The following is a 17,904-nucleotide window of genomic DNA, read 5'->3' as shown; positions in this document are numbered from 1 at the left end:
TGAATCATTCAAAGAATCAAGTGAAGAATCGTTTAAAATTTGATAATTCAAAGTTTATCACTTACCAAACTGCATCTAATTATTCATGCACCTTAAGAATTCTTTGACGATGTGGGCGACTTCAGAGGTATTGGAAACAGGCAATGACACAATTTCAATAATAATGGAGTTTATTATTAAAAAGATAAAAAAAGGGAAATCAATAAAGAAAGTAAGAATTTAATAATTGAATGGCAACAGAATGAAATCTTATAACAGAGTAGGTCTCTGCGTGTGTGTGTGTGTGTGTGTGTGTGTGTGTGTGTGTGTGTATAAGCAGTTTTAACTTGTGAGCTATGTTGTTATCTGCAATCTTGGTGTGTGTGTGTGTGTGTCTCCATGCCAGGACGGACCAGGGTGTCTTATCTGCAATCTTGGAGGAGGGGATCCTCAAAGTTTAGTGAGCACGTGTGTGTGTGTGTATAGCCCAGTGATTAGCTAGGTATGCTAACTAAACAAAGAAAGGCTAGCTACACCATGTGCTTTCTTCAGGCCTAGTAAACTGTGTGTCAAAACCAGAAATGAATGGTTAAAATACATTCAAACAGTCATCTGTAGTTTATATGGCTTTAAATGTAAACAGGAGAATTGCTATCAAGGTTGAATTAAACTTAGGACTTATGACATTTAATTCTAATCTGAGATCCAGAGGACCTCGTGTTGAGAACAAAGGAGAGGAGGAGGGGCTCTTCCTAAGCATGCAAAGGCCCTTTTTAGAGGCAAAACATTCTGAAATCTTGATGAGGTCACAATATGAGTGAGTTAAATGAAATCAGAATGTTAGGAGAGAGAGAGAATGCAAGACTTATTGATTAACCAAATTAAAATCAATAGTACCAAATAATAGAAAATCAACAATAATACACAGTGTGCACACTTATTCCTGACTCTAACTTCACACTTAGTGAATTAATTACTAAGACTAATATTATTTTCCCAGTGCCTTTCTTACTGCAAAAAGTCTCGCCTTTGTCTGCAGGAATTCGAGGCGGAAGGTTGCGCTTCGGTGAGAGAGGAGAGTCTCCGACGAATCAGATGTTCACTGGAGCCTGGAGAGGTTCTTTGGAGAAGCTTCGCAGTTGATAAGACGAAAAGTCTTTGTTCAACACCGTGCACGGATTTAAAAGAAAGAAAAAAGAGAAGAGCTCTTTAGAAAACTGCCTTTGCTCGCAGCCGCGTACGCGTTAAAAGACAAGTAATACTTGCAAACCGGTTAATAACTCACTTGAGTTGATGATCGCTTGTTTCTGAAATCTAACTTGATCAGAGTTAGATAGAGGAGGAAACGCGCGGTTCAGACGTCTGATGGTGAGTTCTTTTTTTAGGTCAGTCTCGGTTAGAGTCCGACGCAAAAGAGCACGAGATGGCGGATTTCCAAGTCTTTTGTTGAATTCCTGAGGAATGCTGTACGTGATCCCGCCCAGGCGTGACGTAGTCAACGCGGAAGTTGCCTGGGAGTTGTAGTTCTTAGACCAAGATGGCGGCATGATACCTGCATTCCCCCTTTTGGTCTCAGGGGTATGACGGAGTCATAGCACTGAGAGCACCATACCATATCATCGCCGTGTCCATAGTCCTTGAGGTAGACTTGTTCTGCACAGTTCATGGTGTCCTGTGAAGACTGTGTAAACTTGAGTTCCAGTGAGACAGTTGGAGGTAGAGGCATTTGAGCATATAATCACCATAGGCACTGGCATATAATCATCATAGGCACTTGGGAAGATAATCACTATCTAACTAGATTAGGGTTACCTCAAAGTTCAAACAGTGAACGTTACATACTTTTCCAGTGAAGACTACATATACTTCATTTCATTGCAGGCTATATATATACTTCATTTCAGTGAACACTACATATATATACTTCATTTCCTACTCAAAGAAAATAATAAAACAAGAAAAGAGAAAAAGTGGAGTAGAGAAAAGAAGTGTTAGTGGTTAGGGGTTAACCTAATCTTCTGGCACGGTAACGGCAGCAGATGGTTTGGCCAGAAAGCATGCGCTACTATGGCCGAAGCTGTCAGGAACGTAGACCCCTTTATCCAGCTTGGCGTATAGCGTCGCTATTCGTTTGTGTAGCATGCATGCGATACCAGCAGAAAAGACCCAGCCACAGAGAAGTAGTCCCAAAACAATCAGACTTGGGGCAGGTTTGAGGTCAAGTAACCCTCTGACCCGGTTTTGGGAGACTATGGTCGAAATTCCATTCTGAGCTACACTAAATTTTACTGTTTTGGTCCCTTCAGCCAGCAATTGCTGTTGGAGGGTGTTACTGATCTCAAGATCATAACCTTCGAATGCATCTATCATCTCGATTTCTGAATCGTTCCTGTCAGTACTAAGATGGTGTAAGGTGATGTCATCTATGTGAATAGTGGCTCCCTGTGGTACACTAATGGCCCTTTTCCACTACCCTTTTTCAGCTCACTTCAGCTCGCTTCAGCTCACTTCAGCCCGACACGGCTCGCGTTTCGACTATCTAGGAACAGCACGACTCAGCTCGCTTCAGCCCTGCTCAGCCCCCAAAACTCGCACGGTTTTGGAGTAGGGCTGAAGCGAGCCAAACCAAGCCGAGTGGGGCTAGGGGCGTGAGGAGACACTCCCCTGTGCACTAATTGGTGAGGAGGAGTGTCCTCACATGCCCACACACACCCCGCGAGCACGCTGGAATCTGTAAACACCGTAAACCCGGAAGAAGGAGAATTACGAATTACGAGAATTATGAAGCCTTATGCGCCTCGCCTCATCTATACGCTCTTGCCAGTATCTGTTGGTGTTGTCGGTGACAACAAGCCACAGCACCAAGACCAGCAACACTAACGACACCATGTCCTCCATGTTTATTGTTTACTCTCTGGGTTGTGAGACTACCGCTTAAAAGCTCACTGATGTCACTGTTTGCGCCGCCTAACGACATCACCTGACGTCCACCCACTTTCGCTAACTCCACCCAATGTGTCCACCCACTTCCAGCCAGCACGGTTCAGTGCGGTTGTAGTCGAAATGCAACTCCAACAGCCCCACTCAGCTCGACTCAGCCCAACTCAGCACGGCACAGCTCAGCCCAACTCAGCCGCGTTGGTAGTGGAAAAGCGGCATTAGGAACACCGTTTGGTTTGGGATTTTCATTCTTGTGGCTGTGTGGTGCTGGTTGTATGACATCAAGATTTCAGTTTTTGGAGTGTTAACAACCCACCGACTACCAGCTCTTTCTACTCTAGTTTCCATATCCTCGTCCTTTGCGGACATTTGACCTACACACTTTTGTTCGGGCGCTTTCGCCCTCAGACCGCACAAGCGATCCGTAGTGTCTCTAATAAATGGGTTGCTTGGGCAGACCCAGTGGATGTCTTTAGTGGAGGTGCACATCTCTAGGTTGGGAATAAAATAGACAGAGGGGTTGTTGTCATGGTATGCTACCATGGGTGGTGTTTGTATGCGTATACGGACATTGTCCTTCCAGAAACTTACGTTGAGGACAGACTTGAGTCTATATATGTTGTTTCTCTCAATGATGGGTAGATTTAGTATGAAACTGTGGCAGCAGGGGCATGGTCAAGCGCCGGTCTGTGACAGGAGGGTGGAGTCAGGGAAGGTAAGTGGCAGAATCACTTCACCTGAGAGCAATTAACCTGTGTTTGTGTGTCTTCCCAGTGACCGCGCCCTATATGAGGAGGGAGAGTGAGAGTGGAGGGGGCTGATCCCTGAACCAGACGCCGGTTGTGTGTGTGTCTGTTTGAATGAAGTATCTGTCTAAACTGAAAAGTCTAGCAATAAACGCTGTTTTGGAACCTGATCCCTGTCCTGCCGTCCTCTGTGCTCCACCCACACATGGGGAGTTCTACAGTGGTGCCGAAACCTGGGATAATGGAGCACCAACCCAGCAGCCCCATGGAATCCTCCCCGTTCACCGACCTGGTCCACGCCCTCGCCACGGCTCAGCAAAGCCAGCACCAGGCGCTCGTCACACTCCAAAAGGAACAAGAACGGCTCTTCGAAGCCCTGGTGCTGGCCCAGCAGGAAGATCGCAAGGCATTCTGGCATCTCCTCGCGTCGGCGGGGCCCACCAGCGCTCCGGCCGCGGGCCCGTCTCCCCTCACTGTCACCAAGATGGGCCCGCAGGACGACCCCGAGGCATTCCTCACGTTGTTTGAACAGGTCGCCGATGCCTCGGGGTGGCCGATGGAGCAGCGCGCGGCGCGCCTCCTCCCCCTGCTCACGGGAGAGGCACAGCTGGCCGCGCTACAGCTCCCCGCCGACCGCCGGCTGGCCTACGCGGACCTCCGCCGGGCCATCCTCCAGCACGTGGGGCGCACACAGGAACAACAGCATCAGCGCTTCCGCGCGCTGCACTTGGAGGAAGTCGGCCGGCCGTTCGCGTTCGGCCAGCAGCTCTGGGATGCCTGCTGGCGGTGGCTGAGGGCCAATGATCGCGACGCCGAGGGAATCGTCAACCAGGTGGTACTGGAACAGTTCATCGCCCGCTTACCAGCAGGAACCGCAGAGTGGGTCCAGTGCCACCGCCCGGCGTCGCTGGATCAGGCAGTCGAGCTGGCGGAGGATCATCTGGCGGCTGTCCCGGCGGCAGGACAGCAGATGACATCATCTCTCCTCTTCTCTCTCTCTCTCTCTCTCTCTCTCTCTCCCCCCCTCCTCCTGTGTCCCGTCCTCGCCCCATTCCCCCACCGCGGGGGCTGGCACCACCCCAGCCGGCCTGCCGCACCCGCAGTGCCCTCCCGTTTCTCCCTTCTGTGTCTGTCTCTCCCCCACCTCGGGTGAGTGAGCCCCAGATCACCGGTGCAGAGGGAAAGCCCGGGCCGGTTTGCTGGCGCTGCGGGGAACCGGGCCACCTTCAACAGCAGTGCACAGCAATGGAAGTGGGCGCGGTGGTTCGGATCCCCGACGCGCCAGAGGCCGCCCTCGATCGGGCCGGAGCGTATCGCATACCGGTGAGTATCCAAGGGGCTACATATCAGGCGTTGGTGGATTCTGGTTGTAATCAGACCTCAATTCGCCAAAGCCTGGTTCAAAACGAGGCATTGGGGGGAGCACAAGGGGTGAAGGTTTTGTGTGTGCACGGGGATGTTCACCGCTACCCTTTGGTGTCGGTCCACATTATTTTCAGAGGGGAAAAATTTATAGTGAAGGCGGCGGTTAATCCTCGCCTTACCCACTCTTTAATTTTGGGGACGGATTGGCCGGGATTTCGGGGGTTAATGACGCGCCTAGTAGAGAGTGGGTCCTGCCAATTGACAGGGGGAGGTCCCGGTGTCGCTTTGGCGGGAGCAGCTGTCACAGAGCCGTCTACGTCATCTCCGCGTCAGAGTGAGGAGCCGCCGGCTCCTCCTCTCTCTATTGGGGAATCCCTCGCGGATTTCCCATTGGAGCAGTCGCGAGACGAGACTCTGCGGCATGCGTTTGACCAAGTGAGAGTAATCGATGGTCAAAGGCTCCTGCCGAACGCCACCCCGTCCTTCCCCTACTTCGCGATTTTGAAGGATAGATTATACCGAGTGACGCAGGACACTCAAACTAAAGAGCGAGTCACGCAGCTTTTGATTCCAAAGAGCCGCCGGGAATTGGTATTCCAGGCGGCTCACTTTAATCCCATGGCTGGACACTTGGGGCAGGATAAAACACTAGCCTGAATCATGGCCCGATTCTATTGGCCGGGGATTCGCGGCGATGTCCGTAGGTGGTGTACGGCGTGCCGCGAATGCCAGTTAGTAAATCCAGCGGCCATTCCAAAAGCGCCTTTGCGCCCTCTACCGTTAATCGAGACCCCGTTTGAGAGAATTGGGATGGATCTCGTCGGGCCATTAGATCGGTCAGCACGAGGGTACCGCTTTATATTAGTTCTGGTGGACTATGCAACGCGATACCCGGAAGCAGTGCCTCTGCGCAATATCTCAGCACACAGTATTGCAGAGGCACTCTTCCGCGTCATCTCCCGAGTTGGAATCCCGAAAGAGATTCTGACTGACCAAGGCGCTACGTTTATGTCACGAACACTGCGCGAACTGTATGGGTTATTGGGGATTAAGCCGATCCGCACCAGCGTATATCACCCACAAACGGACGGTTTAGTGGAACGGTTCAACCGCACCCTCAAAAATATTATTAAAAAATTTGTAAGTGAGGACACACGTAATTGGGATAAGTGGCTCGAACCCTTGCTGTTCTCAGTGCGAGAGGTCCCCCAAGCCTCCACAGGGTTCTCCCCGTTCGAATTATTATATGGGCGTAAGCTGCGCGGCATCCTGGACGTGCTGCGGGAAAATTGGGAGGAGGGACCTTCACAAAGTAAGAATGAAATTCAGTACGTTATGGACCTGCGCGCAAAACTCCACACGCTCACCCACCTAACTCAGGAGAATTTGCGGCAGGCCCAGGAACGGCAAGCCCGCCTGTACAACAAGGGTACGCGCCTTAGAGTTCACACCGGGAGGTAAAGTACTCATACTGCTGCCCACGTCGAGCTCCAAATTGATCGCCAAGTGGCAAGGGCCCTTTGAGGTCACACGGCGAGTCGGGGACGTCGACTATGAGGTGAGGCGAACAGACAGGGGTGGGGCGCTACAGATCTACCACCTCAATCTGCTGAAACTCTGGAACGAGGAGGTCCCCGTGGCGTTGGTGTCGGTAGTTCCGGAGAGGGCGGAGCTGGGACCGGAGGTTCAAAAAGGGACATTGGCATCACGTACCTCTCCGGTCCCCTGTGGAGACCACCTCTCCCCGACCCAACTCACGGAGGTCGCCCAGTTGCAGGCCGAGTTTTCGGATGTGTTCTCGCCCCTGCCCGGTTGCACTAACCTCATAGAACACCACATAGAGACGCCCCCGGGGGTGGTAGTGCGTAGCCGCCCTTACAGACTACCTGAACACAAAAAAAAGGTGGTTCGGGAAGAACTTCAGGCCATGCTCGAAATGGGCATCGTTGAGTAGTCCCACAGTGACTGGAGCAGCCCAGTGGTCTTGGTTCCCAAGGCCGACGGCTCGGTCCGGTTCTGTGTGGACTATAGAAAAGTCAACGCGGTGTCTAAATTCGACACGTACCCAATGCCTCGTATTGATGAGCTGCTCGATCGACTAGGCACGGCTCGCTTTTACTCGACACTGGATTTGACGAAGGGATATTGGCAGATCCCCTTGACTCCATTATCCCGGGAGAAAACGGCCTTTTCCACACCGTTCGGCTTACACCAGTTCGTCACACTTCCGTTTGGGCTGTTTGGGGCACCCGCTACGTTTCAGCGGCTGATGGACAGGGTCCTCCGGCCCCATGGCACCTATGCGGCCGCGTATTTGGATGATAATATCATTTATAGTAATGACTGGCAGCGGCACCTGCAACACCTGAGGGCCGTCCTTAGGTCGCTGAGGCGGGCGGGACTCACTGCCAACCCAAAGAAGTGTGCGATTGGGCGGGTGGAAGTACAGTATCTGGGCTTCCACGTGGGTAACGGGCAGGTGCGTCCCCAAATTAATAAGACAGCAGCGATTGCGGCCTGCCCGAGGCCCAAGACCAAAAAGGGGGTGAGACAGTTCCTGGGGCTGGCTGGCTACTATCGTAGGTTTATACCTAATTATTCGGACGTCACCAGCCCGCTGACTGACCTCACTAAAAAGGGAGCGCCAGATCCGGTCCAGTGGACGGAGCAGTGTCAGCGGGCTTTCTCTGAGGTAAAGGCTGCGCTGTGTGGGGGGCCACTTTTACACTCCCCTGACTTCTCTCTCCCTTTTATGTTACAGACGGATGCGTCGGACAGAGGGCTGGGGGCCGTTTTGTCCCAGCAGGTGGAGGGGGAGGACCGCCCGATCCTTTACATCAGTCGGAAGCTGTCAGTGCATGAGGGGCGCTACAGCACGATTGAGAAGGAGTGCCTGGCGATCAAGTGGGCGGTCCTCGCCCTCCGTTACTACCTGCTGGGGTGCTCTTTCACCCTCTGTTCGGACCACGCGCCCCTCCAGTGGCTCTACCGCATGAAGGATGCCAACGCGCGGATCACCCGTTGGTATCTGGCACTCCAACCCTTCAACTTCAAGGTGGTCCACAGGCCGGGGGCGTAGATGGTCGTGGCGGACTTCCTCTCCCGTCAAGGAGGGGGGGGGGGGGGGGGGGGAGTCGGCTGCAGGCCGGACAGGCGCCCGGCCTGAGTCGGGCGGTGGGGGTATGTGGCAGCGGGGGCGTGGTCAAGCGCCGGTCTGTGACAGGAGGGCGGAGTCAGGGAAGGTAAGTGGCAGAATCACTTCACCTGAGAGCAATTAACCTGTGTTTGTGTCTTCCCAGTGACCGCGCCCTATATGAGGAGGGAGAGTGAGAGCGGAGGGGGCTGATCCCTGAACCAGATGCCGGTTGTGTGTGTGTGTCTGTTTGAATGAAGTATCTGTCTAAACTGAAAAGTCTAGCAATAAACGCTGTTTTGGAACCTGATCCCTGTCCTGCCATCCTCTGTGCTCCACCCACACATAGGGAGTTCTACAGAAACCTATCTCGAAATCTTGTGGACTCACAAAAATGGGGATAGCACTACCGAGACTATATGCCAGGTGTATTTGCGAGGAATGCACGTCTCTAGTAGTAGTAGTGGATTGTAGTATATTCTCCACCAAGCTAAGGGGTGTGAGATACGATGGGACCTTGCCACTACTCAGGGAACTAATTGAGTCACCTACTTCTCTAAGCAGGTCTTGCATTAAATCCCTTATTTCTCTGACATATTTGATCTTGTTCTTGATTATTTTGGCCAATTTGTCTACAGTCTGCATAGTGTTATGGATTAGATCAGTATGCATGTTAACGGTTAGTATAGTTCCCTGCAGGGATTTGCCTAAGCCCTGCAGTAGTTCTTGTTGGATAAGCAGTTTCTCTCGGATCTCTGGCATTTCCTTTTGCAGAATGCTAACTTCTTTTTCCAACGTATTCAAACTGACCGTGTTGGCTGCAGAGAGACCAATAGAAAACAAGGATCCAATGGCAGATGCACCGATAATTAAACCCCCGAGGAACCTTTTCTGACGTGTTTTCCCGCTCAGTTCTTCCTCGGTGACTATGAATTTCTGTAACTGTTCTAGCATGTGGGTAGTGGTGCGTTTAGCGTGTTCAACTGCGTTGGCTATCTCGCCCTTTGGTCCGTAGTTATCGGTCGAAGGTAGCTGTGCCTTGAAGTGTTTGCGGTATACGACCCCTGGGTTTAGTCGGGCGTATACCCGTTGAGTGTGGATGCGACAGTTTGTAAGAAGGAGCCCAGGAGCCTCCTGCAGGATGATGCCAGCTGGGGGGCCAGGCTCCACCACCTCACTTGACTGACTCAGTTGTAGGGTGAGGAAGATGCACAGGATTCCGAGGGAGTCCATTCTGTAACATACAGAAGGATTTTCTTTTCTTTTATTGGGTTGATAAATATGATCAGGAATGTTAGTGTACGCTTAAAGATAAGTGACGCATACAAGCTAAGTAGACAGGATGGGCCTAGCTATCGTCCACCCCCTTTTGGAGTGAGGACTGTTCAAAAAGTTTGCTTCGATTATTATGGACCCATCGATATGAGAGCGTTTGATTAGGTCGGGGTGTCCTAATGTGATACACGACGGGGAACGGTTTTCCCACGATCGAAAGGTCTCGACCAGAATGGTAGGAACTTCTTTGAGATTCGGGCGTAGTAGGCTTTGTGTCCTACACTCGAATTGAGATTCTTTTGGGCACCTGTAAAGGTTGACTGTAGGTGGCGTTGTAGGTCGGCGACATGTTGATGTGCGGTGTATGCGGTTGCGACGCTCATGTCCTCTGGTTTGTATAGGAGATGCGGGGGAAGAACCGTTTCTCGCCCAGTCATCATCTCAAAAGGTGTGACTCCAGTGGTACACTGAGGGGTGGACCGAATGGCCCTTAGCACCAAGGGAAGTTTCACATCCCAAATTTTACCATGGTTTGTGACATACTTTTGCAGCATGCTCACAATGGTTTGAATGGTTCGTTCAACCTGACCAGAGGATTGAGGGTGGTACGCGATATGGGATTTCGCCTCGACGCCTAATATGTTCCACAGCGCAGCCATTACACCAGCAGTGTCTGTGTCTGAGTCGATGGATAGAGGGAGATTTTCCAAAGAATTGTGGCCACTAGGGGGAGTCGCGGTGTCGGGTGTTTCGACACCGGACTCGGTGTGCAAAGACACGAACTGAAGTTCATCAGAAATTTGATCTCGCGTGGCGCTTGTTTGATCAGTGTTCGCACTAATCTCATCGCAACGGGTTTGTGCATATTTTATAGGATCCAACGACTGTGGGGTTTTGTTTTGTGTGAAGCTGACTAGGTTTATGTTGCAGGGCTTGGTTGGGATTGGGTCGCCTTGTGAGAGCCGTGTGTCAGAGATGGTGGTGAAGACTTTAGCGCACGTGAGAGGTGCATTTTGTGTGTTTGCCTTCGCCACCAGGGGGGGCCCTACATCCTGACCCTCGCCTGCTGTTTCGGAGGGATTTCCTCCCCCTTTCACGAGATCTACTCGTGGTTCCTGGCCTAGTCATGCCAGTGGATAGCTTTTGTCATTTTTCTCGAGCTCTTTTGTTTTTATCTGTTGAGGAGTTTGACTGTTCCTGTAACAGTCTTTTAAATTCAGCCAAGCAGGCCTTCAAAGAGTCCAGCTCTGAGTGGGACTCATCAGATTGGTCCGAGTCACTGTGTTGTTCATTTCTACCTCTACGTTTAGTGTTATGGTCGGAACGCTCCTGCCATCTCTGGTCAGAGTGGGGATGACAGTTTTGCTGTTTACTGTTTTGTTCCTTATGACCCTTTTCATCTGATGAGCAGTTGCCATGGTCACTGTGGCCTTTCCATCGGTCTCTCCTGGCCTTACCTTGCCGATTCTCCCACTCACCTTGGTGATGGCTCGGCAAGGGGCGGTTTGGACCGGAGTTTCTCCAGGTGGGTCCCCCTTTTGGCGCTTCACTTCCTTCTAAGGTTAGCGGGGGCTTGTCCTCACCCTGGAGGCTAAGGACTCTGGGGTCATCATCGTTTCCGTTTACGGTTTTGACAATGGTCTCCCAGGTCATTTGGGCTAGCTGCCTAGTTTCCTTCATCGAGTAGCCATTTTGTCGACACCTCAGTGTGACTTGAGTCCGCACACTTGGGTGGAGGTTATGTAAGAAAAGGGATTTGAAGTCTCTATCTTCTTCTAAACCTGGTGCATTGCTACCCTGGAAGTAGGCGCTACGTAGCCGTCTATAATACTCACGAGGTGCCTCAGTCCGTTTCTGTCTGATTTGTATTGCACACAACGTCGCGGAGGTTTCATCCGTGTACGGCGCATATTCTTCCCTCATGTAATTGCAAAGTTTCGAATAACTATCGCGAACGTCTAGTGGTAGTGTCTCTAAAAAGGCACGGACGCTGCTACTGGAGGTCTTCCAGACCAGTTTAAGCTTCTCTCACGTTGTGGCTCTCGGTAGGTCCATCAGGCATCAGTCAATTTCTCATAAATAATCATTTACATTGGTTCTTTTGTTATCGGGATCGAATTGCTCGATATCTTTGGCAAGTAGGTCAATTTGCCATATGCAGAGGGTTTGGTGCGTGTCTTTACGCGACCCCCTTCGCTCTCCTGAGTGCTCACTATCTGAGCTACTCTGGAATTGCTCCTGTTCCGCACGAGAGTCGTAATCTGATTCACCCGAAGGTGGATCAGGGAAGCTGTAGCGCACTGACCTAGGTGTGCTATGGGCCTGGGCTCGAGATGAGCGCAGGGCAACTCCACCCTGGCTAGACGACGATGACGGAGTCATGTAGCGAGTTGATGGAGGTTGGCGGGGCGCCTGGTGCTCGACCAGGTAATCCTCGGTGTCCAGTTCGGACGCCTCTTCCCGCTCTAAACTTTGACGCATGGTTGGGGGTCTCTCACGCCCCTCGCGCCCTTCTTTGGGGTTCTGCTCCTTGGCAGCCCTTCCGGCACCTTTCTCGGCTTTCTCTAGCCTTTCAGCGCACTCATCGAGGGAGTCCTTCAAGAGGCTACGCTCCCTAGATAGATCATTGACCTTGGCTGTCAGCTCGGCGTTGCTGATGGTCAGCCTGTCAACCTCTCTGCGCAGGGATCTGATCTCTTGATCAGCATCCTGGAAGTGTAACAAGAATAGTTTACCTAGTGCATCTTGGACACTGATTGTTGTTCTCTTTGGATCTCTCATTTGTGTTATTGAGTTGATTATGCTAGCTTGGCACCCATGCCTACTCATGCCCCTAATGGTTGCCCTATCGGAGTCAGAGCAGTGAATGAGGTCTGCGATGACCTCAAAAAGGGACATGTCTTGGCCGTTGTCTTCAGTTTCTGAGGCACGAGGGGATGCCATTTTAGCTAGATGAGGTAATTAACCAATCAATGAGTTAATTATTAATCAATTAGGATTAACTAATATTAACTATGTAATTAATTAATTAACAAGGTTTAATTGGTTGGAGATGCTCTCTTATCCTAATTTATCAATAGGTTGTTAGAATTTGTGATATGGTTATCACACTCCTGTTTAACACACCTGGGGTTAATCAAACTGGTAGGTTATCTGTTGCACAATACTTAAGAAGTCAACAAACCAATCGTCCTCGCACGGGGCACCATTTATGTAGGTGTAATTAATGATTGTGTATTTAAGATTGGGTAAGTGATCACTCTTTAATAATTACATGAAATCAGTCTCATTACATTTTAAGGTTAATAGTTAAAATGAATCAATCCTATTGAATCATTTAATTTGACTCATTTGAATTGAATCATACCATAGAATCAGTCTCATTTGAATTGTTTGAATGAATCATTCAATGAATCGAATCAGTGAATCATTTGGTGAATCGTTCAATGAATCATTTAGTGAATCATTCAAAGAATCAAGTGAAGAATCGTTTAAAATTTGATAATTCAAAGTTTATCACTTACCAAACTGCATCTAATTAATTATTCATACACCTTAAGAATTCTTTGACGATGTGGGCGACTTCAGAGGTATTGGAAACAGGCAATGACAATTTCAATAATAATGGAGTTTATTATTAAAAAGATAAAAAAAAAGGGAAATCAATAAAAAGGAAAGTAAGAATTTAATAATTGAATGGCAACAGAATGAAATCTTAGAGTAGGTCTCTGTGTGTGTGTGTGTGTGTGTGTGTAAGCAGTTTTAACTTGTGAGCTATGTTGTTATCTGCAATCTTGGTGTGTGTGTGCGTGCGTGTCCGTGCCAGGACGGACCAGGGTGTCTTATCTGCAATCTTGGAGGAGGGGATCCTCAAAGTTTAGTGAGCACGTGTGTGTGTGTGTGTGTGTATAGCCCAGTGATTAGCTAGGTATGCTAACTAGACAAAGAAAGGCTAGCTACACCATGTGCTTTCTTCAGTCCTAGTAAACTGTGTGTCAAAACCAGAAATGAATGGTTAAAATACATTCAAACAGTCATCTGTAGTTTATATGGCTTTAAATGTAAACAGGAGAATTGCTATCAAGGTTGAATTAAACTTAGGACTTATGACATTTAATTGTAATATCCAGAGATACAGAGGACCTCGTGTTGAGAACAAAGGAGAGGAGGAGGGGCTCTTCCTAAGCATGCAAAGGCCCTTTTTAGAGGCAAAACATTCTGAAATCTTGATGAGGTCACAATATGAGTGAGTTAAATGAAATCAGAATGTTAGGAGAGAGAGAGAATGCAAGACTTATTGATTAACCCAGCGGTTCCCAAAGTGGGGGTTGCGGAGGGACTCCAGGGGGGTCGCGGAGAGACGGGACTGTTTGCATAACACAGAAAAAAAAAACGGGCATTGGAATGTTTTGAATGGCGTCGGAATGTTGGTAATGCGTCAGTGTATAGCTGCCACGGTCATTAGAATTCAATTGCTCCCTTTCACTCAGTAATCGCGCTCCGCCCTTGAATATTAATTCCGTTCAATTTATGCTAAACCGCCAATCTGTTGGATTGCTCTGATATTGTTGTTGTTATTAGCAAACCCTCTTCCTGTGAATACAAACTGTATAAAACAGGTCCCTATTTTGAGATTCAGAACAAAACATCGGATGGCGACTTTATGACAACATGGACAAGTTTCTATGTGTGCTTCCTACAAAACGCAAGGCTGCTGCACAGGACGAGTTCCCATGCACTTCGGCAGCGAAAAAGATAAGGCGGTATGATAATGCATACATCGAAATGGGCTTTACGAGCACATTGGTGGGTGGTGAGGAACGACCGCAGTGTGTTCTCTGTCTGAAGGTGCTGGCGACAGAAAGTTTAAAGCCAAACAAGCTGAAGCGTCACCTGGACACGGCACACCCCGAGCACAAGGACAAGCAGGTTTAATTCTTTTGGCGGAAACTTTTGAACTTTCAGGCACAACGGGTGAACTTCACTAAAGTTGCGTCTGTCAATGTCCAGCTCGCCTCCTACAAAGTGGCCTACCTCCTTGCGCAGAGCAAGAAGCCACACACAGAAGCGGAGGAGGTGATCCTGCCCTGTGCCATTGAAATGGTGAGAACCATGGTCGACGAGGCAACAGCAAACAAGTTACGGGCGATCCCCCTCTCAAATAATACGATTGGAAGACGCATACATGACATCGCTGGCGACATTGAGGAGCAGCTCACCGACCGAGTACGTGCAAGCACCCGGTTTGCTCTGCAGGTCGACGAAGCCACTGACAGCAACCGAGACCGTTTATTAATCACGTACATCCGTTTCGTTGATACAGAGGACATGAGAGAGGATCTGTTATTCTGCAAGGAGGTGAAAACACGAGCCACTGCTGATGAACTGTTCCGAGTGATTGACACTTATTTGCAAGAGGCAAAATTGAAGTGGGAGTGCTGTTGGAGTGTGTACGGACGGGGCTCAGGCTATGGCTGGGAAGTGCAGTGGGCTACAAGCGCTCATAAAGCGTGTGTCCCCCAATGTGCAGTGGACCCACTGTATGATTCACCGAGAAGCGTTGGCATCGAAGCAGCTGAGTCCCGAACTGAACAAGGTGATGACGGACGTAATCGCCACTGTCAATTATATCAAAACGCGCCCTGTTAAAGCTCGACTCTTTGCTGCTCTCTGTGAAGAAATGGCTCCAAACACACGGCAGTTCTGTTTCACAGCGAAGCGCGATGACTGTCACGTGGGAAGGTATTGAACAGGGTGTTTGAGCTGCGAGAGGAGGTACGGATTTTTCTTGAGGAGGAGAATCATGCACTGGCACTCTGTTACAACGACGAACGGTTCCTGATGACAGTTGCCTACCTCAGTGACATTTTCCAAAAACTGAACGAACTGAATCTGCAAATGCAAGGACCCAACACCCATCTCCCTCAGCTTGTCGCTAAAATGCAGTCATTTACAAGGAAATTGGAACTGTGGGGAAAGATGATTGAGGAGGGAACAACAGATTGCTTTCAGAACTTGCATTCATTTCTCCATAACACCAACAGTCACAACACAATCATGCCATGCATTCGTTCACACATTTTTGCCCTCCAACAACATTTTCAGAGGTACTTTCCTGTTATGGATTTGGCACACCATGAATGGATCACAGACCCCTTCAATACAAGGCCACCTGCTCATCTCAGTGTTACTGAACAGGAACAGTTCATTGATGTGACCTCAGACATAGGATACAAACAGCAGTTTAGGGCCAAGTCACTGTCTGCCTTTTGGATTGGGGTGGAAAAAGACTACCCACTGTTGGGTGGAAAGGCTGTGGCCATACTCCTCCCTTTTGCCACATCCTACCTCTTTGAGGTGGGCTTTTCTGCAGTGGCCTCCATCAAGACCAAATACAGGGCAAAGTTGAACATTGAAAATGAACTAAGGGTGGCGATCTCAGTTATCACCAAGATTTGAAAAACTCTGTACTGTAAAGCAAGCACACACAAGTCACTGAAAAAATATTCTGATGTTCTGTGTAATGTTCTGTTTTATTATGATGTGCAATGCTCTTTTGTGGATAATGCTCTTCTGTGAATAAAAAATAGCAACTTTAATATCCATATTATTATTATTATTATTATTACTACACTACACACTGCATAATGGGTGGTGGTGGGGTCGATGTCAGGGGGTCCCAAAAATACTCTGAAGTCCAAAAGGGGGTCCCCAGCCAAAAAGTTTGGGAACCACTGGATTAACCAAATTAAAATCAATAGTACCAAATAATAGAAAATCAACAATAATACACAGTGTGCACACTTATTCCTGACTCTAACTTCACTTAGTGAATTAATTACTAAGACTAATATTTTCCCAGTGCCTTTCTTACTGCAAAAAGTCTCGCCTTTGTCTGCAGGAATTCGAGGCGGAAGGTTGCGCTTCGGTGAGAGAGGAGAGTCTCCGACGAATCAGATGTTCACTGGAGCCTGGAGAGGTTCTTTGGAGAAGCTTCGCAGTTGATAAGACGAAAAGTCTTTGTTCAACACCGTGCACGGATTTAAAAGAAAGAAAAGAGAAGAGCTCTTTAGAAAACTGCCTTTGCTCGCAGCCGCGTACGCGTTAAAAGACAAGTAATACTTGCAAACCGGTTAATAACTCACTTGAGTTGATGATCGCGTGTTTTTGAAATCTAACTTGATCAGAGTTAGATAGAGGAGGAAATGCGCGGTTCAGACGTCTGATGGTGAGTTCTCTTTTTAGGTCAGTCTCGGTTAGAGTCCGACGCGAAAGAGCACGAGATGGCGGATTTCCAAGTCTTTTGTTGAATTCCTGAGGAATGCTGTACGTGATCCCGCCCAGGCGTGACGTAGTCAACGCGGAAGTTGCCTGGGAGTTGTAGTTCTTAGACCAAGATGGCGGCATGATACCTACACACATCATTGCATTCCGTTTTTATTTACAATTTGTACTTTGTCCCAACTTTTTTGGAATCGGGGTTGTATTAAAAGATCCGTCCCACCCCAGAAATTCTCTGTTTGAACTGCTGCCCTTGGGCAGGCAGTTCAGGTCAATTAAGAAATGGACAAATAGACCCCTTGCACATGACGTCACGCATCACGTGATAATTGACCCCCAGGTGAAAAGACACCAGTTTTCGTGTAAGCAAGGCTTAACCAGTCTTAAATATGGTTCATTTTTGTGCTGTTTTTGGTTGTTCCAATCATTTAAATCGAGGAATAGATAAAAGATCTTACCATTTCCCTGCTATGAAGAAAAATGTTCAAGAGAAGCAAATGCTTCAAGAACAATGAAGAAATGAGTGGTTAAAGAGAATACAGTGAGAAGAGCTAACCCTGAAAACTCCAGAGAAATTTGCGACTATTTAAAATGTATTTTTTTTTAAATAGACAGGCGCAACAGAGTATGGAAGAGTTTAAGAATCTCCTTTTATTTCTGCTCACATTTGAATTAGCTTCTTCATGAAGGTGTTCAGACAAAATCAAATGATTTTTCTTCCAGATGAACCAACTTCCTCATTCGACATGGAAAACCCAGATTGGGCACCAAACAAACAACGCTGACATAATTCGTTAAAAAACCCAACAAGGAGCGACATGCTCCTGATGCATCCTGAAAGAACAGAAAAGATTAAGAGCAAAAAGAGCTGAAGCTTTGCTTCTGTTATCAGAGGAACTCAGTCCTGTGCAAAATGTCAACCTGGAGCCAGAGTGTAGTAATGAACCTATAGTTTGAGAGAGTTCTACACAAACGCACTAAACTTTACAACAGCTGCAGGCATGTGAAATGGAAATAAATCAACTAAGGCAGGAAAAACTATTTTGGATAAAATTGTTACTGTCTGTTGCACACTTATCAACCTGTGTGACTCAGTTGTGCCTTTTGAATAGAGAATAAATGAAGAGGGAACTGAACATGAACAGTTTATTGAAATTATTATTACAAGGGTGATTACAGTTAACT

General features: G+C 48.5%; 2 protein-coding genes across 4 annotated transcripts in view; one reads left to right on the top strand and one right to left on the bottom strand.

Annotated features, from left to right (window-relative positions):
• Positions 1-17,904, top strand: part of LOC132901316 (gastrula zinc finger protein XlCGF26.1-like) — a 107,034-nt gene that overhangs the window by 68,588 nt on the left and 20,542 nt on the right. The gene's annotated exons all lie outside the window — the stretch shown is intronic.
• Positions 167-16,849, bottom strand: LOC132901328 (uncharacterized). 2 transcript variants are annotated; one of them, XR_009656840.1, is made up of 2 exons: positions 1,265-16,849; positions 167-1,135 (listed from the first exon to the last, which is right to left on the bottom strand). XR_009656840.1 is itself a non-coding variant. In XM_060943644.1 (2 exons), exon 2 carries the CDS (start codon positions 9,394-9,396, stop codon positions 8,431-8,433), a length of 966 nt encoding a protein of 321 aa, XP_060799627.1. In that variant the 5' UTR covers positions 9,397-16,456; positions 16,584-16,849; the 3' UTR covers positions 167-8,430. The 2 variants fall into 2 exon arrangements, 1 of the variants encoding a protein (XP_060799627.1); XM_060943644.1 differs by having other exon boundaries at positions 167-16,456; positions 16,584-16,849.

The sequence above is a fragment of the Neoarius graeffei genome, chromosome 17 (genome assembly GCF_027579695.1).
Source record: "Neoarius graeffei isolate fNeoGra1 chromosome 17, fNeoGra1.pri, whole genome shotgun sequence".
Classification (NCBI taxonomy): Eukaryota; Metazoa; Chordata; class Actinopteri; order Siluriformes; family Ariidae; genus Neoarius; species Neoarius graeffei.
The sequence above is the reverse complement of the archived record's forward strand: the minus strand, read 5'-3'. Positions and strand labels throughout refer to the sequence as shown.

What these genes read in the sequence shown, in the direction of transcription:
- LOC132901328 (XM_060943644.1), bottom strand. Translation starts at nt 9,396, where the DNA reads ATGGACTCCCTCGGAATCCTGTGCATCTTCCTCACCCTACAACTGAGT.